Source organism: Neomonachus schauinslandi, chromosome X (assembly GCF_002201575.2).
Source record: "Neomonachus schauinslandi chromosome X, ASM220157v2, whole genome shotgun sequence".
In the NCBI taxonomy this organism is placed as follows: domain Eukaryota; kingdom Metazoa; phylum Chordata; class Mammalia; order Carnivora; family Phocidae; genus Neomonachus; species Neomonachus schauinslandi.
The window spans coordinates 53859891-53882052 of record NC_058419.1 but is presented as its reverse complement, the minus strand read 5'-3'; the positions used below and the strand labels follow the sequence as shown (position 1 = coordinate 53882052).

Sequence of the window (22162 nt, the reverse complement as noted above, 5' to 3'; positions counted from 1 at the left end):
CCAGAAAATATACTCTAAACAAATCAGAAAAGACCTGAAGCAGTGGAAAAAGAAACGGAAAGAGAGAAAAAAGAAAACAAAAAAAAAGAAAAAGAAAAAGAAAAAGATAAAGATAAAAACAAAGAAAAACAAACAAAACAACAACAACAAAAAAACCCAGAATGTGATCAAATATGATCTGGCTGGTATATAGATCAGTTCCACACACTAGATTTGGGGTGTATTTTGGTCTTTTAGAAGAAAGTGCCTCCCAAAATTTTAAAGAAAGAAAAACTTATATATGTATAAAGAATAAGGGTTGATATGATGAAGGGATGGAATATGACTGTAAAGATGGAAATTATAAAAAATTTTATAAAAGGAATTGATAAGAAGTTGTTTGGAAAAAGAAAGAAGAGGATTTAAAAAAAGAAAAAAGAAAAAAAAAAGGGAGAGAATGTGATCAGGCAGGGGAGTAGAAAAAACCATATACTAGAAATTTAGGGTATGTTTTAATCTGTTAGAAGAAACTATCTCAAAATTTTAAAGAGAGAACAACTTATATATATATGCCAAAAATATGGGTAACTACTATGAAGGGATAGAATATGACTCTAAAAATGAAAAATAAAAATGTTTTTTAAAAAAAGGGATTGATAAGATGTTGATTGAAAAAGGGAAAAAGAAAAATTCAAAAAAAAAAAAGAAAAGAAAAAAAGACAGTTAAAAAAAATTAACTTTGAAAGACTAAAGAATCATGGTAAAAAAGCCATAAATTCTATGTGCAGTAGTCCCCTAGTGCTGGAGTTCTGCCGTTCTCATTGATCGGTAAACTTGGTCTTGGCCAGCTGTTCTCACTGATCTTCTGGGGAGGGGCCTGTTGCCGTGGTTTCCAAATGTGTTTGCCAGAGGCGGAATTGCCCCGCCCTGCCCCCTCCCGGCTAAGTAATCTGCTCGGGTTTGCTCTCTGGAGCTTTTGTTCCCTGCGAGCTTTCTGTACAGCTTTGGAGGTGGAGAGTGAAAATGGCGGCCTCCCAATCTCTGCCCCGGAGGAGCCGAAAACTCGGGGGCCCGCTCTTCAGTGAGCCCCCAGAGAAAAGCCGTCAGTCACTCCCGTCTCCCTGGTCTCCCGCCGCACTCTGTGCTCACCCGGCCTGTGACCACGCATTTCTATCTCTGGCACCTGACCCCGGGTGGAGTCTCCAAACCCAGCAGATCCCTGCGGTGCACTCCCACGCGGCTCCTCCCGGGGGAGGAAGGTGAGTCTCCCCAGATCTGCCACTTGTTGGGTCCCTGCTGGAGGAGCAGTGGCCCAACTGTACCCCAGATCACGGTTTATGGCAACCCCGAGCTGAGAGCCCGCGCCTGGGCTCCACCTCTGCAGCCGGCTTCCCTGCTCCATTACCTGGGAGCTCTGCCACACTTAGGCACCCCCGGTCTTTCTGTGACCCCGAGGGTCCTGAGACCACACTGTCCTGGAGGGATCCACCCCCCGCTTAGCCACCAGAGTGACGTCCCTCAGCGGAGCAGACTTTTAAAAGTTCCGATTTTGTGCTCCGTGGTTCTATCACTTGCCAGAAGCGGCCGACGGAGGTCCCTCCCCCGCCATCTATCCTCCCGAATATCGCCGCGGATTCACTTCTCCACACGTCCTACCTTCCAGAAAGTGGTCGCTTTTCTGATGAGAGAGTTGTTGCTCTTCTTTTCTTCGATCTCCTGTTGAGTTTGTAGGTGTTCAGAATGGTTTGATCCCTATCCAGCTGAATTCCTGAGAGGAGACGAAATCCAGGTCTCCTACTCCTCCGCCATCTTGCTCCGCCCCAGCAGTGATTTTTTATATCCATGTTTGGTAACTAAATTTCTGTATTGGCCAGTGAAAGAAGAAAACAGCATTTTAAAGGAAAACCTTTCTAATTTTAAAGATTATAATACATTTTTAAAAAATTTATTTATTTGACAGAGAGATAGCAGAAGTAGGCAGAGTGGCAGGCAGAGGGAGAGGGAGAAGCAGGCTCTCTGCTGAGCAGGGAGCCCGATGTGGGGCTCGATCCCAGGAGCCTGGGATCATGACCTCAGCTGAAGGCAGCCGCTTAACCGACTGAGCCACCCAGGCGCCCCTATAATACATTTTCAAGTGGTAAATGTAAGGGGTTGGAATCAAAATCTGGAGATTGAGCTTATTTAATCATGCATGTTTACATCTTGTTAGAGGGAAAGTTGAGTTTGTCATGCATTGATTGAACCCTGAATTAAAGACATTCTGGAATATTTATATTATGAAATATAAACTCTATGAGGACAGAGATTTTTGTCTGATTTGTTCACTGATTTATTCTCAGTGCCTAGAACAATGTCTGGCATATTAAAAAAAAGCTTAAAAAATGTTTGTTGACTAAGTGACTAAACCTTTATGAAACTAATTACTAACTAGATGTTAAATATTCCTTCTAGGTTTGCAATATGGATATTTCCTTAAATTTTAGAAATGTCATTGTCCTTTTTTTCTAATACTTTCCAGTTTTTAAAATCTCTGAAAGAATTTCAAATGATAAAACACATTTAAAAATGTTTTATTTGATGATGTTATTAAAGAAAGAGAGGAACAGATGTAGAATGGGTTGGCAGAGGGGGACTGCTTGGAATTAGGTCACTTTCTTAACTCTTCTTCTTGTGTAGAGATATTGCAACATGCATGCAGTGTTTCAAAAATGGTCTGTAGCATTCTTCTGCCAGTTGTAATAATGTGTATATGCTTAAGGGTAAGATGAGAGTAGTAGTTTTAATTCCAATTGTCACTATCCCATTTTTATTTTTGCTTATGTTTGTATAGTACTTACAAAATCACACACACTGAATTATTTTAGATGCCCTAGATTCATATTATATAGGACACAAATATATTTGTGCATATTAACACAATAAGTATAAATGGGTATTTTTACATAGGGCCAATAATTCTAAAGAGAATAAATCTTGTGAAAAGTTTTATATTATGTAATCCCAATGTTCATCATTGAGCAAATGGGCTAAAAATACCACAGGCAATAATCATTTTGTGTTGTTTGTTAAGATAGAGAATTTCTTCAGTATTAGAATTACTCAGTATTAGAATTACTATTAAAATGTTTTATAAATGGCATGAACTGCTCAACACAGGAAAGTAGGTGGACTCATATATATATTTCTTACTTGGGTGATAATAATTCCTTAAAGTGAGATGTTTCAAGTTTATCTGGTTCATTTCTTGGTTCTATTAATGACCTAAACTATTTCAATCATTGTAACAAATACATTTATTCTATAATTGATTGCAAATAAGAAGGTTTCTTTTTTCTCACTTTTGTGTCTTCTGACCTGTCCATAAGCATATTTTTTTTAAAAATGCAGATGCACAGCTATACAGTGGAAAAATTATTTAATGTAATACATTGTCTGCCATATTCAGACCATAATATTTATAGCAAGTTATTTACACCATTTCATGAGTCTTCCTGTTTTTAGAGCTATTACTAGAATTTTGTTAATGCTGTCAATTACCAATAAATATTGAAAACTTCCTTAATTATATACTTATGTGCATTAATAATTTTCTGTAATGAAAAATTTTTTTTCTGTAATGGATTTTTAAATTATCATCTGTTGGCTGAGCCTTTAAAAGTTTTGATGCATTCATAGCTGCATCAATTCCTTTTTTTAATTTAAATTCAGGTTACTTAACATATAGTATAGTATTGGTTTCAGGAATAGAATTTAGTGATTCATCACTTACATATATCACCCAGTGCTCATCACAAAAAGTACCCTCCTTAATGCCCATCACCCATTTAGTCCATCCTCCCACCCACCTCCCCTCCAAAAACCCTCAGTTTTTTCTCTATAGTTAAGAATCTTTTATGGTTTGCCTCCCTTTCTGTTTTTATCTTATTTTATTTTTCCTTTCCTTCCCCTAGGTTCATCTGTTTTGTTTCTTAAGTTCCACATATGAGTGAAATCCTATGGTATATGTCTTTCTCTGGCTGACTTATTTCGCTTAGAATAATACACTCTCATTCCATCTATGTCATTGCAAATGCAAGATTTCATTTTTTTGATGGCTGAGTAATATTCGATTGTATATATATACCACCTCTTCTTTATCCATTCATCAGTCAGTGGACATTTGGGCTCTTTCCATAATTTGGCTATTGTTGATGATACTGTTATAAACATTGGGGTGCATGTGCCCCTTCAAATCACTATTTTGTATCCGTTAGATAAATACCTAATAGTGCATTGCTGGGTCATAAGGTCATTCTATTTTTAACATTTTGAGGAACCTCCATACTGTTCTCCAGAGTGGCTGTACCAGTTTGTATAAGTTTGTATAAGAATACCAACAGTGCAAAAGTGTTTCCTTTTCTCTGCACCCTTGTGAACATCTATTGTCTCATGAGTTTCATGAGTTGTTAATTTTAGCCATTCTGACTGGTGTGAGGTAGTATCTCATTGTGGTTTTGATTTGTATTTCCTTGATGATGAATGATGTTGAGCACCTTTTCATGTGTCTGTTAGCCATCTGGATATCGTCTTTGGAAAAATGTTTATTCATGTCTTCTGCCCATTTCTTAACTGAATTATTTGTTTTTTGGGTGTCAGTTTGTAGATATAAAAACCTATTTTAATATGATCTACTTTCAATGTATAGACACAAATTCTCAAAGTCGGAATGTCTTCTAGTCCAGCTCTCCCACTTACTGTTTTAGATCTTATCTACCTAATCATAGATACGTAGATCTAAACTGGTTATCTAGCTTCTTACTATCTCCTGAAAACTGTTTTTGTTTTTCCCAGAATGCTTTAATAGGCAGTTGTTTATGTTGATCTGAAAGTTGCCTCCCTGTAATTTTTACCTATCCTTCTTCCCCTCATCCAAAGAAAGAAAACTTTAATCTTTTCACATGATGGTCCTTCTCATGTTTAGGCATGTGTCACATCAACCCCTTCCTTTCTCAAAGGACTTCTCTTCTTTGATCCAAACTTTCTGAATTCCTCATATGTCATGATTCTTTGTCTCTTTTGAGGTACAGAACTGAACACAAGGACTTTTGTATAAAATATTCATTACCAATAGAAGAGTTACATTTGAAAGCCATATTATAATAAAGAATAATGATTATACTTTTTGATTAGTCACAAATATACATTACTTTACTTAAGTATTGAATTGTTTTTAATTATTTTTATTAACTTTATCTTTCTTGGTATATCTTTTATATATTTTATCAATGATGACCACTTTTACAAATACTGAGTCTTTTATTTACTGTAGGTATGTTGTATAATTTACCTTTTATCTTTATGAAAAATGCATAACATTAAGAGTCAATTGTGCTAATATTTTAATTTAAGGATTTTAAAACTGAACATTTAGTTAACATACATTTAATGGTTGGTTGGCTTTAATAATTTCTTCTTCCTCTTCCTCTTCTCTTTTTTTTTTTTTTTTCCCCCATTTCTTTTTGACAGTTTTCTGTGGGTTGATACAGAGAATCATCACAATTGTGCCTGGTATGGACTTGTTGTCTGGGACGTATATATTTGCGGTCCTTTTAGCATGTGTCGTATTTCAGTCTGGCGCCCAGGAGAAAAACTACACCGTCCGAGAAGAAATGCCAGAAAATGTTCTGATAGGCGACTTGCTGAAAGACCTCAACTTGTCACTGATTCCACACAAGTCCTTAACATCTCCTATGCAGTTTAAGCTAGTGTACAAGACTGGTGATGTGCCACTGATTCGAATTGAAGAAGGTACTGGTGAGATCTTCACTGCTGGAACTCGCATTGATCGTGAGAAATTGTGTGCTGGTATCCTGGTGGAAACCCGTTGCTTTTATGAAGTGGAGGTTGCTGTTTTGCCAGATGAAATATTTAGACTGGTTAAGATACGTTTTCTGATAGAAGACGTAAATGATAATGCGCCATTATTCCCAGCAACAGTTATCAACATATCAATTCCGGAGAATTCGGCTATAAACTCTCGATACGCTCTCCCAGCAGCCATTGATCCTGACATAGGAATAAACGGAGTTCAAAACTACCAGTTAATTAAGGTACCTTTTAAAAACACTTTGTTCAAGATAATTCATTTTTAAAAGGCAAAATAAGTAAATAAATAAAAGGATCTTTGTGTACTTCAAATTTTGAGTAAGCCATCACCCCAATTTTCTTTTTCAAGTTTAAGCATAGTGGGGGAAACTCATCAATGCAATTCTTGTGATTGCATAAAGTTTATGAATTTTTATCTTATGTATATTTATTTTCAAGCAGTTGCTTATATTTCCCTTAACAATATATTATAGGGGTCAGATGAGCTCAGCCCTGCTACTTACAATGAATAACTTACCCAATACCTTACTTTTAATTTGTCTATTCATAACTCTGACACAAGGTGGACCTAAATAAGCAAATGTAGACATTAAGAATGAATACACAAATCTATCAGTTTTACTCAGTGATCATTTTAGATAGGAAATTTTCTCTTGCCATTTGAAAAAATGCCAAAGAAATTTATTTGAGTGGTGAATAGAACATTTTTATTACTAATGTTTCTACACATATATAGAATAATAAATGTTTTTCATGGTGATTTCAAGTCAAGACAAGATTTTTAAGCATCTCTTGAGTCATCAGAATGAGATTTAATTTTAGCCAATGTGATGCTAATATTAAATTTTGTTCTAATTCTTTGAAAACATAGAATATTCATTTGCTATAAAGGGTATGTAAGATTTTTAGCCAAAAAGTTTCAGTTTATCTGAAGAACCTATTTTGGTCTGACTTGGGTCTTGGGATAGGGAAGGCAGAAAGAAGAATAGGTGGAATAATTGTATTTGAAATATGTGCAGAGGGATCTTATTTATCAAGTGAATGGGTGATTCCTTTTAATTACCTATATAGTACATAGGATAGTAGGAAACTCAGATTTGGATATTGAAATAGTTCAATGCACTTGAATGATCCTGGAAAATGTATGAAAGAACAAATGTTCAGACTTAATATAGATTGGTTAAGGAATTTTTAAAGTTTCATAAACATTTTCTGACTATTCACTGTCAGATTATTATGATGAACATAATGGCCAATGTTACAAAAATACTCTAAGAACACAGAAATATTTTATGTATATCATCTGAAGATTTTGGCCTAGAAGATGTATAATATTGGAAAACTGCTCAGCTGATGATATGTTGTAAAGACATATTTGTTTATAAATACATTCAGGAAAAGAAGGTTATAGATTTCTTGAGCTAATTAAAGTGAAATGCATACTAGTATGTGAGTATAAGGAGTAAAAACAGAAAGAAGGGATAGAAGATTTATAAATGAGCATTTTTTAGGTAAGACCCCTGCAAAGGTATCTCCTTATCTTATGAAATGGGAAAATATGCAGGAGTCGGAACGATATGGATCACAATTTTGTGCTTAATGCTGACTAGATATGTCACCTCCAGCTTAATTTTTCTGACCTTTAGTTTCTTCAATCATAATATGAGGATGTTGATGTACATACCACAAAGGCAGAATTGGGAGAATAAACACCCAGTAGAAAGTAGATAGACCTGCCAATGATTTTTGGAGATGCTTTAAATCATTTGACTGTTTATAGATATGTGATATTTATCACTTTAAATTGTAAGTTGTATAGCAGAGTAGATACTATCTCTAAAACAACACTATCCAATGTAACTTTCTGCAATGATAAAAGTTCTATAATCTGTGATAGCCAATATGGTAGCTATTGGCTATATGTGGCCATTAAGTACTTAAGATGGGGTTAGTGTTACCAAGTCACTGAATTTTTAATTTAATTTAATCTTAACTTTAATAGCCACAAGTGGTTAGTGGCTATCATATTAGATAGCAGAATAAAAACAAGAATAAGTTTATTTGGAAAATAAAAAATAACATATAAAATCAGAATGGGACCTTACCAAATTCAAATCAGGTATTAGTAATACAGTCTCTCCACCAATCATCAAGACAAATGTATTGCTTTGAAATGCAGTGTTTTATTATTTCAAAGAAATTATTTCTAAGAATAATTTTGTCATATCTCCCTCAGGATAATAACAAATTTGCAATACATTTCTGATTTGTCTTGAAAGTTGCTTAAGAAATTTATATAAAACAAATAAACCTATTGGCATAATTTTAGCTTTGTTAAAATCTGTTTTCATTTGAATTTCTTTGAGATATTATCAGCAAATAATAAAAAGACAGGCTCACTAGAGGTTATTAGATGAGTCTTAGAAATAAACTTGCTCTAAAATTTCATTCTGTTTTAGAATGTGTGATAAGGCAAAAATGAACTACATGATCTACTTAAAAGTATTGAGGCATTTGGATGGCTCCATGGACAAATAACTGTCTTAACTGCTTATTAAAAATAATGAGTATGACAAAGATTAATGAGGAAGGAACGTAAAACATAGCCCCAGGCATGCAGAGGGCTATGACGTGGATGACATTAACTGAGTACACTTTGACTTCAAAAAGGTCTTGTCATGAAAGTGCTATATATGCTGAAGGGATAGGAAGATTAAATAAAAAGAAAGAAAATAAACATGTTATGATTTATCCATAAACTTTAATAAGTGTTACAAATAGGCCAACCATAATAATAACTTCTGTCCTACAGAATAAGGTGAAAATTTAATTAATATTAATTTGTTTTATTTTTGTTGAATAGACAAGACAGTAAAATCACAGTTTATCCTAACTAGGGATATATAAAATGTATATGTAAAGTTCAGATAGCAAAGGGAGAGAAGGGAGAGATATAGGGAAAATTTTTAGGGAAAAATAGGTCAATTTACACATGAAGGGGTCTTGTTACTGACAATTCTGTATTAATTAACTGAAAACAAAGGCAGTGGTGGAAAAGATTTATTGAATGTATCAAAAATGTATATAAGTAACATGAAACTTAGAATATTTATCTTAAAAATTAATATATAAATATTTTAACTTAATTTTTATTTTTTGTGATATTATCTATGCTTTGGCATGAACAAGGAAAGCATTATTATTCTACATTTTGAATACTTTGAAAATGCATTTCAGAGTAATAATTTATTTTGCTTATGTTCGTATGACTAGTAAATGATAAAGTTGGGGACCAGAATAAGGTCTTCTGACTCTTAGATTTAATTGACAGACAAGTAGATAGGTAAACTTGAGGATGGGGATCACAACAAGTTCATGATATAAGAGGAAGGAAGAAGAAAAAAAGAGGCAAAGAAGAAAAAGGAGAAAGTGAGAAACGGAAGAATGAAGTGATTACCAAATGATTCTGCTTAGTACAAAGAAAATTATGTTAAAACTTATCTATGTGACATTGGCAAGGTTAATTTTCAACTTTTTAAGAGATTAGGATACTTTTTTTTGAGAGAGAGACAGAGACAGAGTGCCAGTATACCCATGGGTGGGAGGAGGGGGAGGAGCAGGAGAGGGAGAGAGAATCTTAAGCAGGCTCCATGCTGGGCATGGAGTCCACATGGGGCTCCATCTCATGACTCTGGGATCATGACCTGAGCCCAACTGAAGAGTTAAATGCTTAACCAACTGAGCCACCCAGGTGTCCCAAGATTAGGATACTTTCTAAGGAAAAAAAAGATTCATTGAAAGTTTCTAATGTTGGTTGCCACTTAAAAAAATACCTAGAAGCAAAAATCTTCACTTTTCCCTATGTTTCAAGTAAAGTCCTGCTATGATGCAAATTCCTCATGATATTTTGATATAATTTCCCATAATTTGAACTACCTGTGCTAAATATTTATAACTACATATATCTATCTATACATATATATGTGTATATAAATAATATATACACACATATACATACATGTTATATATTTTATATATTATAAATATACATTATTTATAAATATTATAAATATATTTTATTAAATGTTATTAAATAATATATTTTAAAAATATTTTATTATATATTATATATGGTATATACAGATATATAAATATCTGCATCTAATTGTGCAATTAGCGATTGAGCCCTTGCAGTATTTGAAGCTGTTGGTCAAGAGTAGGACATTACAGCATCTCTTTTTCACCTTGTTATTGTGATGGCCTGTTATTTATAAAGCCTTTTTTCACATTCTAAGTCTTGTTGACAGGGAAGACAATATTTTCACAAATAGAAATGAACTTCAAGTACCCAATCTGATTCAAGATATGGATATAAACCACAAAGACCTACTTCTTCCTATGGCTGGAACTGAGGGTATATTAGTTTGTGTAGTAATATTTCATGTCTTCATTTTCTGCTTCAGATTTCCATCTTCCTCACATAGATCAATAATATTTCTATACTAGTCCAGTGACATGTGTTGATTGGTTCCCTTGAAGCAGGCATGACAATGTTTCAAAGGTTGACAGTTTATGCTGACAGAGCATGAAGATCAAGTTTTTCTCAGATTAGTGATCCTACTTGAAACCCTCACCCATTTTGCCCATTCCATAAAGCATCTTTATCTTTTTAACCAACCATAAAAGAAATTTTAATCTTGGGCAGGTCTTTTCACATAATCAAGATTTGGGCACTTATTTCTATTTTATTTAAAACCAGATATAAATATTTGGTCTTTATGTTTAATGCTAAATGAGAACTAAATATCTTTCCTCTTGGTCAAGGGTTTGGACTTATGAAACTAAGGTTAGAGTGAGATTTGTTTTGAAGTCTGGGATTAGAAAATGCAAACTGTGAAAATCTCATCTACAATTAGATTTAGTAATCTTGAATTAAATTGCCAAGAATGAGGCATCCAATAATATATCCTAGGGACAAAAAGCAAACAAACTTTATTATTATGAAGGAACTATTATTTCTTTATCTTATGTAACCATAGCTCAAAGTGGTGTGAAGTAAGTTATCAGGAGCAATGAATAAAGATTCACTAATGTTATTGCAGGCAGAACATGTAGACTATAACAATATGTTCGTCTTAGAAAGCATAGTTACTTCTAAGAGGATGAAAGGAGTTTGAATATAGTGATTTCCTCATTTTTCAACTATAAGATGAAATTTTAACTAGTTTATCCTTTCAAATCTAAAATAACTCAATTCTTTATTCTCTGATTTATATGATGTGCAGATTAACATTTTTGGTCTGTGCTAAAAAGCAAAAGAGATGACAAATCAAATGCTAATGACTATTAGGTTCCTAAAAACTGAAGGTTATTATCAAAATGTATCTTCAGTGGGAAAAATGAAAACATAAAACTCATTTTCTTCATAAATGGATCTTTTTTAATGCTCTCAATTCTTATTAAAATGAGAGTTTTGCACTAATAGGATTAAGTGACATTTATTATGATGAGATCGGGTGCACTCAGGGTGGGATGGCCGTAGACTAAGTGACATTTATTAAAATATTTTTAAAAATTTTTAAATTTCATTTTGATTCCAATATAGTTAATATACAGTATTATATTAGTTTTAGGTGTACAATATAGTGATTCAACAATTCCATACATCATTTAGTGCTCATCTTGGTAAGTGTACTCATTAATCCCCACCACCTATTTTACCCATACTTCCACCCACATCCCCTCTGGTAATCATGAGTTTGTTCTCTATAGTTAAGAGTCTGTTTCTTGGTTTCTCTCTCTCTTTCTCGTTCTATTTCCCTTGCTTGTTTGTTTTGCTTCTTAAATTACACACATGACTGAAATCATAAGGTATTTGTCTTTCTCTGACATATTTCACTTAGCATTATACTCTGACTCCATCCATGTTGCAAATGGCACAATTTCATCTTTTTATGGCTGAATAGTATTCCATTCTATATATATACCACTTCTTCTTTATCCATTCATCTCTCCAGGGACACTTGGGCAGCTTCCATAATTTGGCTATTGTAAGTAATGCTGCTATAAGCATTGGGTTCATGTATGACTTTGAATTAGTGGTTTTGGGGTTTTTTGTTTGTTTGTATTTTGGAGGTAAATACCCAGTAGTGCAATTACTGGATCATAGGATAGTTCTATTTCTAAATTTTTGAGGTACCTCCATACTGTTCTCCACAGTTGCTCCACCAGCTTGCATTCCCACCAACAGTTCAAGGAAATTCCTTTTTATCTACATCCTTGCCAAGACTTGTTGTTTCTCGTGCCTTTCATTTTAGCCATACTGTAAGTGTGAAGTGATATCTCATTGTAGTTTTGATTTACATTTCCCTGATGATGAGTGATTGTTGAGCATCTTTTCATGTGTCTGTTGGCCATCTGTGTGCCTTCTTTGGAGAAATGTCTGTTCATGTCTTCTGCTCATTTTTAGTTGGATTATTGGTTTTTTGATGTTGAGTTTTATAAGTTCTTTGTATATTTTGGATACTAATACTTTATTGGATATATCATTTACAAAGTATCTTCTCCTATTCAGTAGATGGCCTTTTAGTTTTGTTGATTGTTTCCTCTGCTGTGAGGAAGGTTTTTATTTTGATATAGTCCCAATAGTTAATTTTTTGTGTTTCTTTCCCCTTGCCTCAGGAGGTATAGCTAGAAAAATGTTGCTACAGCTGGTGTCAGAGACAATACTGCCTATGCTTTCTTTAAGGATTTTTATGGTTTCAGTGCTCACATTTAGGTCTTTAATCCATTTTGAATTTATTTTTGTGTATGGTGTAAGAAAATGGTCCAGTTTCATTCTTTTGCATGTAGCTGACCAGTTTTCCTAACACCATTTGTTGAAGAGACTTTTTCCCTTTGGGTATTATTTCCTGCTTTGTCAATGATGAATTGAACATATTAATTGTGGGTCTAATTCTGGGTTTTCTCTTCTGGTCTTTTGATCTGTGTCTATTTTTGTGCAAGTATGACACAGTTTTGATTACTACAGCTTTGTAAGATAACTTGGTCTGTAATTGTGATACCTACAGCTTTGTTTTTCTTTTTAAGATTGCTTTGGCTGTTTGGGCTCTTTCATGTTTCCAAAGACATTTTAGGATTGTTTGTTCTAGCTCTGTGGAAAAATGCTGTTGGTATTTTGATAGTTGCATTATTTTTTTTCTCAAGTTTTATTTAAATTCCAGATAGTTCACGTATTGTGTAATATTAGTTTCAGGTACAGAATTTAGTGAGTCTACACATACTTAGAAAACCTGGTGCCAATCACAACAAATGCCCTCCTTAATTGCAATCACCTGTTTAGCCTATTCCCCCCACTCTCATCCCCTCTGATAACCATCAGTTTGTTCTTTATAGTTAAGAGTCTGTTTCTTGGTTTTCCTTTTTTTTTTACCCTATGTTCCTTTGTTTAGTTTCTTACATTCTACATAGGGACTGCATCAAATCTGGAGATTGTGTTGGGTAGTATAGGCATTTTAACAATAATTGTTCTTCCAATCCATGATCATGGAATGTCTTGCCATTTCTTTGTGTTGTCTTGAATACTTTCATCAGTATTTTATAGTTTTCAGAGTGAAGGTCATTCACCTCTTTGGTTAGTTTTATTCCTAGGTATCTTATTATTTTTGGTGCAATTGTAAATGGGAATGTTTTCTTATTTTCTCTCTCTGCTGCTTCATTATTTGTGTATAGAAATGCAAAAGATTTCTGGACATTGATTTTGTATCCTGTGACTTTACTGAATTCATTTATCACTTATAATAGTTTTTCTCTGGTCTTGGGTTTTCTTTATATAGTATCATGTCATTGGCAAATAGTGAAAGTTTCAGTCCTTCCTTACCAATTTGGATGCTTTTTACTTCCTTTTGTTGTCTGATTAATGAAAGCTCTCAGTTTTCCCCCACTAAGTATGATATTGGCTGTGGGTTTTTCATATATGGCCTTTATTTTGTTGAGGTATGTTTCCTCTAAAACTACTTTGTTTAAGATGTTTATCATGAATGGATATTGTAATTTTTAAATGTTTTTCTGTGTCTATTGAAATGATCATATGGTTTTTATCCTTTCTCTTGTTGACATGTATTACATTGATTAATTTGCAAATATTGAATCGCTCTTGCATCCTGGGAATAAATCTCACTTGATTGTGGTGAATCATTGTTTTAATATATTGTTGAATTAGGTTTGCTAGTACTCTGTTGAGGATTTTTGCATTTTTCTTCATCAGAGATATTAACCTGCACTTATCTTTTTGTGTGGTGTCTTTTTTTTTTTTTTTAAGATTTTATTTATTTATTTGAGAGAGAGAGTGAGAGAAAGAGCACAAGAAGGGGGAGCGGGAGAGGGAGAAGCACACTCCCTGCTGAGCAGGTAGCCCGATGCGGGACTCGATCCCAGGACTCCAGGATCATGACCTGAGCCGAAGGCAGTCGCTTAACCAACTGAGCCACCCAGGCGCCCTTGTGTGGTGTCTTTATCTGTTTTTGCTGTCAGGGTGATACTGGCTTCATAAAATGAATTTGGAAGTTTCCTTCTTCTATTTTTTGGAATAGTTTGAGAAGAATAAGTATTAACTCTTTAATTAATTAATTAATTAATAATTTTTGTTACATAAATTAACCCATTTATTATAGGCTAGCAATGTTTCAAATGGTGGAGCTTCTACTGGTCTTTCAACTCCTTCAGTCTTCTGATGGCAGATTTTACTGTTATGGCAGAAGTGGTGTTGTAGGTCCAGGTGCCACTGGCGATGGTTTTCATGCAGGAGCCACAGTGCCGGATCCCCACAGCTCGTCTTTTCATCTTGGTTTTGCCACAGAAGGAGCAAGTGTACTTGGCGTGCTGGCTTATAACAATCTTCTTCACCATTTTCCTGAGGGAAGCACCATAACGGGTCTTGTATCTACCCACGATTCTGACCTTCTTGGTGTGTTTAGCCATGTCGCCACAAACTAGGTCTGAGCTTAGAGAGGCAGTATTAACTCTTTAAATATTTGGTAGAATTTACCTGTGAAGCAGTCTGGTCCTGGACTTTAGTTTGTTGGGAGTTTTTTGATTATTGATTCAATTTCCTTCTTGGTAATCAGTCTGTTCAAATTTTCTATTTCTTCCAACTTCAGTTTTGGAAGGTTATATGTTTCTAGGAATTTATCCATTTCTTCTAGTTTGTCTAATTTGTTGGCATATAATTTTTCATAATATGCTCTTACAACTGCTTGTATTTCTATGGTATTGCTTGTTGTTTCTTTTCTCTCATTTGTGGTTTTATTTGGGTCCTTTCTTTTTTCTTTTTGAGCAGTCTCGGTAGAGGTTTATCAATTTTATTAGTGTTTTCAAAGAACTGGCTCCTGGTTTCATTGACCAGTTCCATTGTTGTTTTTTTTTTCTTTTGTTTTGTTTTTGTTTTTAGATTCTTTATCATTTATTTCTGTTCTACTTTTTATTATTTCCTTCCTTCTGCTGGTTTGGTTTTTATTTTATCTTTTTTTTAGATGCTTTAGTTATAAGGTTAGGTTGTTTATTTGAGATTATTCTTGCTTCTTGAGGTAGGCTCCTATTACTATATACATCCCTCTTAGAACCATTTTTGCTGTATCCCAAAGGTTTTGGACCTTTGTGTTTTCATTTTTTATTATTTCCATGTACTTTTTGATTTTTTTCTTTGACTTCTTGGTTTACCCATTCATTGTTTTATGTAGCATGTTATTTAACCCCCATGTATTTTTGGTCTTTCCAGGATTTTTCTTGTGGTTAACTTCAAGTTTCATAGTGTTGTGGTCAGGAAACATGGATGGTTTGATTTTGTTCATTTTGAATTTTTTGAGGCTGGTTTTATGGCCCAATATGTGATTTATTCTGGAGAAAATTTCATGTGTACTTGAAAAGAATGTGTATTCTGCTGTTTTAGGATGGAATGTTCTGAATATATCTGTTAAATCCATCTGGTCCAGTGTGTCATTCAAAGCCTCTGTTCCTTTTTGATTATTTGTTTGGGTGATCTGTTCATCCCTGTAATGGGGGTGTTAAAGTCCACTACTATCATTGTATTCATATCTATTAGTTCCTTTATGTTTGCCATTAACTGTTTAATGTATGTGGGTGCTCCCATGTTGGGTGTATAAATGTTTACAATTCTTATATTCTCTTGTTGTATTGTTCCCTTAATTATTATATAGTGCCCTTTTTGACCCTTTATATATTTTTGTGGGTTTTTTTAAAGATTTATTTATTTGAGAGAGAGAGAGTGCGCATGCATGCATGCATGAGTTGGGGGAGGGACTGAAGGAGAAGGACAGAATCTAAAACAGACACCATGTTCAACACATGGCTTGATCTCACAACCTTAAGATATGACTTGAGCCAAAACCAAGAGTTTGACACTTAACCGACTATGCCACCCAGATGCCCCCTTTACATACTTTATTTTAAAGTATATTTTGTCCAATATAAGTAATGCTACTCTGGCTTTCTTTATTTTTTTTCCAATTTTTCATTTTATATGTAATTTTGTTAATGGTGCTTTGTATTTTGGAATTCTTCTTCCATTTCCCATATGTATATATCATTTTATAGTTATAATATATCCTTTATTCTCTTTTAATGTCTATAACATTTATTTTTATTCATAGTAATTTTATTTTATTTTATATTACTTTATTTTATTATATATGCATTTTTTTCAAATTTTTATTTAAATTCTTGATAGTAAATATATAGTGTAATATTGGTTTCAGGAGTAGAAGTTGGTGATTCATCACTTACATATACCAGCCAGTACTCAACATAAGTCCCCTCCTTAATACCCATCACCAATTTATCCCATCCACCTCCCACCTCCCTTCCATCAACACTCAGTTTGTTCTCTATAGTTAAGAGTTTTTCATGGTTTGCTTTTCTCTATTTTCCCCTTCCCCTATGTTAATCTGTTTTCTTTATTCCACATATGTGTGAAATAATATGGTATTTGACTTTCTCTGACTGACTTGTTTCTACTAAATCTAGCTACATCTAGCTACATCCATGTCATTGCAAATTATAAGATTTCATTCTTTTTGATGGCTGGGTAATATACACACACACAAAGACACACATACCATATCTTTACCCATTGTCCACTTGATGGACATATTTTGGCTCTTTCTAAAATTTACCTATTTTTGATAATGTTGCTATAAACATTGGGGTGCATGTGCCCCTTGGAATCAGTATTTTTGTATCCTTTTAGTAAATACCTAGTAGTGCAATTGCTGGGTTATAGAGTGGCTCTATTTTTAACTTTCTAAGGAAGCTCCATATCATTTCCCAGAGTGGCTGTACCACTTTGAATTCCCACCAACAGTACAAGAGGTTTACCCTTTCTTCACATCCTCACCAACATCTATGGTTTCTTGTGTTGTTAATTTTAGCCATACTGACAGGTTTGAGGTGGTGTCTCATCATGATTCTGATCTTTTCATGTGTCTGTTAGCCATCTGGATGTTTTCTTTGGAAAAGTGTCTATTCATGTCTCCTGCCCATTTCTTAACTGGGTTATCTCTTTTTTTGGATGTTGAGTTGGATAAGTTCTTTATAGATTTCAGATATTAACCCTTTATCAGATATGTCCTTTGCAAATATCTACTTCCATTCCATACACTGTTTTTTAGTTTTGTTGATTGTTTTCTTTGCTGTGCAGAAGCTTTTTATCTTGATCAAGTCCCAATAGTTCATTTTTGGTTTTGTTTCCCAAACCTCAAACAATGTGTCTAGTAAGAAGTTGCTGTAGCTGAGGTCAAAGAAGTTGCTGCCTGTCTTCTCCTCTAAGATTTTGATGGATTCCTGTCTCACATTTAGGTCTTTCATCCATTTTGAATTTATTTTTATGTTTGGTTTAAGAAAGTGGCCCAGTTCCTTTTTTCTACATGTTGCTGTCCAGTATTCCCAACACCATTTGTTAAAGAGACTTTTTTTCCATTGGATATTCTTTCTTGCTTGAAGATTAGTTGACCATATACTTGTGGGTCCATTTCTTGGTTTTCTCTTCTGTTCTATTGATCTATGTGTCTATTTTTGTGCCACTACTATATTTGATGACTACAGCTTTGTAAGATAGCTTGAAGTCCAGAATTATGATGCCTCCAGCTTTACTTTTCTTTTTCAAGATTGCATTGGATATTCGGGGTGTTCTGTGGTTCCATACAAATTTTAGCATTGTTTGTTCTAGTTCTGTGAAAAATGCTGATGGTAATTTGATAGGGATTGGATTAAATGTATAGATTGCTTTGGGTAGTATAGACATTTTAGCAATATTTGTTCTTCCACTCCATGAGCATGGAATGTGTTTCCATTTCTTGTGTCCTCTTCAATTTCTTTCATCAGTGTTTTATAGTTTTCAGTGTACAGACCTTTCACCTCTTTGGATAGATTTATTCCTAGGTATCTTATTGTTGTTGGTACAATTGTAAATGGGATTAACTCCTTGATTTCTCCTTCTCCTGCTTCATTATTGGTGTATAGAAATTAAACAGATTTCTGTACATTGATTCTTACCTTGCAATGTTGTATTATGTATCGGTTCTACCAATGTTTTTGTGGAGTCTATCAGGTTTTCTACATAGAGTATCATGTCATCTGCAGAGTGAAAGTTTGACTTCTTTGCTAATTTGGATGCTTTTTATTTCTTTATTTAAAAGATTTTATTTATTTGAGAGAGAGAAGACATGAAGCAGGGGGAGGGGCAGAGGGATAGAATTTCAAGCAGACTCCACACTGAGCATGGAGCCTGATGTGGGGCCCAATCCCAAGACCCTGAGATCATAACCTGAGCTGAAATCAAGAGTCGCCTCTTTTAACCAAGTGAGCCACCCACTCACTTGTCTTACTGCTGAGCCTATGGCTTCCACTACTATGTTAAATAACAATGGTGAAAGTGGACATTCCTGTTTGTTCTTACCTTAGAGGAAAAGCTCTCAGTTATTCCCCATTGAGGATGATATTAGTTATGGGTCACATTAAAATATAGGTTGTAAAACTCAGTGCAGCAGAAAAGTAAGGTCAAGATGACAGTGTTTTGTGCTTTTCTGAGCCTCAGCCAAAAAATTGTTTCAGTTCTCTTCTTAACATTCAAACTTGATACATGCTGATTTAAAGTTTAGGGTCTTCCCAAAGCAGTAAGACTAAGAAATAGTAAATTCCTTTAGGCTTTATTTGTTCTTTTTCTAGCTCTTTTAGGGGTATGGTTATCTTGAGTATTTGAGATTTTTCTTGTTTCTTGAGGTAGGCTTGTATTGCTACATAATTCCCTCTTATGACTGCTTTTGCTGCATCCTAAGGATTTTGAACTCTTTTGTTTTTATCTTCATTTGTTTCCCTGTATTTTTTTTATTTCTTCTTTAATTTCCTGGTTAACCTATTCATTCTTTAATAGAATGTTTTTTACCTTCCATGTATTTGTGGTCTTTCCAAAATTTTCTTATGATTGACTTCAAGTTTCATAGCATTGTGGTCAGAAAAGATGCATGGTATGATCATAATCTTGTTCTTGTTGAGGCATGATTTGTAACCTAGTATGTGGTCTATTCTGAAGAATATCCAGGTGCACTCAAAAAGGAAGTGTATCCTGCTGCTTCAGGATGAAATTTTCTGAATAAATCTGTAGGTCCATTTGGTCCAGTGTGTCATTCAAAGCCATTGTTTCCTTGTTTATCTGCTTAGATGATCTGTCCATTCATATAAGTGGGGTGTTAAAGTCCCCTACTATTATTGTGTTATTATCAAAGAGTTTCTTTATACTTGTTATTAAATGTTTTATATATTGGGTGTTACCGAGTTGGGGGCACAAGTATTTGCAATTGTTAGATCTTCTTTTTGGATAGACACCTTTATTATGATATAGTGCCCTTCTTCATTTCTTGTTACGGTCTTTGGTTAAAATCTAGTTTTTCTGATGTAAGTATGGCTATTCTGGCTTTCTTTTGATATCTGTTAACATGCGTGATGGTTCGCCATTCCCTCACTTTCAATCTGAAAGTGTCTCTAGGTCTAAAATGAGTCTGGTAGGCAGCATACAGATACTTTTTGGTTTTTTAAATCTATTCTGATACCATCTGTCTTTTGATTGGAGCATTTACATTCAGAGTGATTGCTGATAGATATGAATTTAGTGCCATTGTATTACCTGTAAAATTGTTGTTTTTGGAGATTTTCTCTTCCTTTCTAGTCTTTGTTGATTTTAGTCTCACTTTCCCACTCAAATAGTCCCTTTATTATTTCTTGCAGGGTTGGTATAGTGGTCATGAACTCCTTTAGTTTTGTTTGTCTGGGAAACTCTTTATCTCTCCTTCTCTTCTGAATGATAGGCATGCTGGATAAAGTATTCATGGCTGCATATATTTCCCATTCAGCACCTTGAATATATCATGCCACTCTCTTTTGCCATGCCAGATTTTTGTGGACAGATGTGCCGCTAACCTTATTTTTCTTGTCTTGTAAGTCAGGGTTTTCTATTCCCTTGCTTCTTCCAGGATTCTTTCCTTATGTCTGTATTTTCCAAATTTTATGATATTTCTTCGTGTTGGGCTGTTTTTGTTGATTTTGGTGGGAATTCTCTGTGCCTCCTGGATTTAGATGTCTGTTTATATCCCCAAATTAGGGAAGTTTTCAGCTATAATTTGCTCAAATCAACCTTCTGCAAATTTTTCCCTCTCTTCTTCTTCTGGGACTCCTATGAGATGAATGTCATTATGCTTTATTGAGTCACTGCGTTCCCTAATTCTACTTTCATTTATTTATTTATTTATTTTTATTATGTTCAGTTAGCCACTACATAGTACATCATTAGTTTTTGATGTAGTGTTCAATGATTCATTAATTGCATATAACACCCAGTGCTCATCACAATACATGCCCTCCTTAATACCCATCACCCTGTTACCCAATCCCCCCACCATCCTCCTCTCTGAAACCCTCAGTGTGTTTCCCAGGGTCCATAGTCTCTCATGGTTCATCTCCCTCTCTGATTTCTCCCCCTTCAGATTCCTTTCCCTTCCCCTATGGTACTCTGTGCTATTACTTATGTTCCACATATGAATGAAACCATATGATAATTGTCTTTCTATGCTTGACTTACTTCACTTACCATAATGCCCTCCAGTACCATCCATGTTGATGCAAATGGTGGGCATTCTTCCTTTCTGATGGCTGAATAATATTCCATTGGATATATGTACCACTTATTCTTTATCCATTCATCTGTTGGGCATCTCAGCTCCTTCCACAGTTTGGCTATTGTGGACATTGCTGCTACGAACATTGGGGTGCATGTGCCCCTTCTTTTCACTATATCTGTATCATTGGGGTAAATACCTAGTACTGCAATTGTTGGTTCTTAGGGTAGCTCTATTTTTAACTTCTTGAGGAACCTCCATACTGTTTTCAAGAGTGGTTGTACCAGCTTGCTTTCCCACCAACAGTGTAAGAGGGTTCCCCTTTCTCCACATTCTCGCCAACATTTGTTATTTCCTGTTTTGGTAATTTTGGCCATTCTAACTAATGTAACTGTGGTTTTGATTTGTATTTCCCTGATAGTTAAGGATGATGAACATTTTTTCATGTGTCTGTTAGCCATTTGTATGTCTTCTTTGGAGAAGTGTCTGTTTACGTCTTCTGCCCATTTTTTGACTGGGTTATTTGTTCTCTGAGTGTTGAGTTTGAGAAGTTCTTTATAGATTTTGGATATCAGCCCTTTACCAGTATGTCATTTGCAAATATCTTGTCCCATTCCATGGGTTGCCTCTTTGTTTTGTTGACTTTTTCCTTTGCTGTGCAAAAGCGTTTTGTTTTGGCGAGGTCCCAAAAGTTCATTTTTGCTTTTGTTTCCCTTGCCTTTGGAGATGTGTCTTGAAAGAAGTTGTTGCAGCCGAAGTTGAAGAGCTTACTGCTTATGTTCTCCTCTAGGATTTTGATGGATTCATGTCTCACATTGAGGTTTTTCATCCATTTTGGTTTTATCTTTGTGTATGGTGTAAGAAAGTGGTCCAGTTCCATCCTTCTATATGTACCTGTCCAATTTTCCCAACACCATTTATTGAAGAGACAGTCTTTTTCCATTGGATATTCTTTCCAGCTGTGTCAAAGATTAGTTGGCCATAGAGTTGAGGGTCCATTTCTGGAGTCTCTCTTCTGTTCCATTGGTCTATGTGTCTGTTTTTGTGCCAATACCATGCTGTCTTGGTGATCACAGCTTTGTAATATAGCTTGAAGATGGCAATGTGATGCCCCCAGCTTTGTTTTTCTTTTTCAA

The 22162-nt window shown here is 34.6% G+C and overlaps 2 protein-coding genes across 2 annotated transcripts in view; one reads left to right on the top strand and one right to left on the bottom strand.

Annotated features, from left to right (window-relative positions):
• The first annotated feature begins 5528 nt into the window (after window positions 1-5528).
• Window positions 5529-22162, top strand: part of PCDH11X (protocadherin 11 X-linked) — a 569875-nt gene continuing 553241 nt past the window's right edge. The window contains 1 exon segment of the mRNA XM_021693221.1: window positions 5529-6068. Within this exon segment, the coding sequence (XP_021548896.1) occupies window positions 5529-6068 (540 nt within the window).
• On the bottom strand, window positions 14490-14823 carry LOC110583230 (60S ribosomal protein L37a-like). Its single transcript, XM_021693313.1, has one exon. It carries the CDS (start codon window positions 14821-14823, stop codon window positions 14545-14547), a length of 279 nt encoding a protein of 92 aa, XP_021548988.1. The 3' UTR covers window positions 14490-14544.

Excerpts from the sequence above, each read along its gene's own strand:
- LOC110583230 (XM_021693313.1), bottom strand. The coding sequence starts at position 14,823 with ATGGCTAAACACACCAAGAAGGTCAGAATCGTGGGTAGATACAAGACC.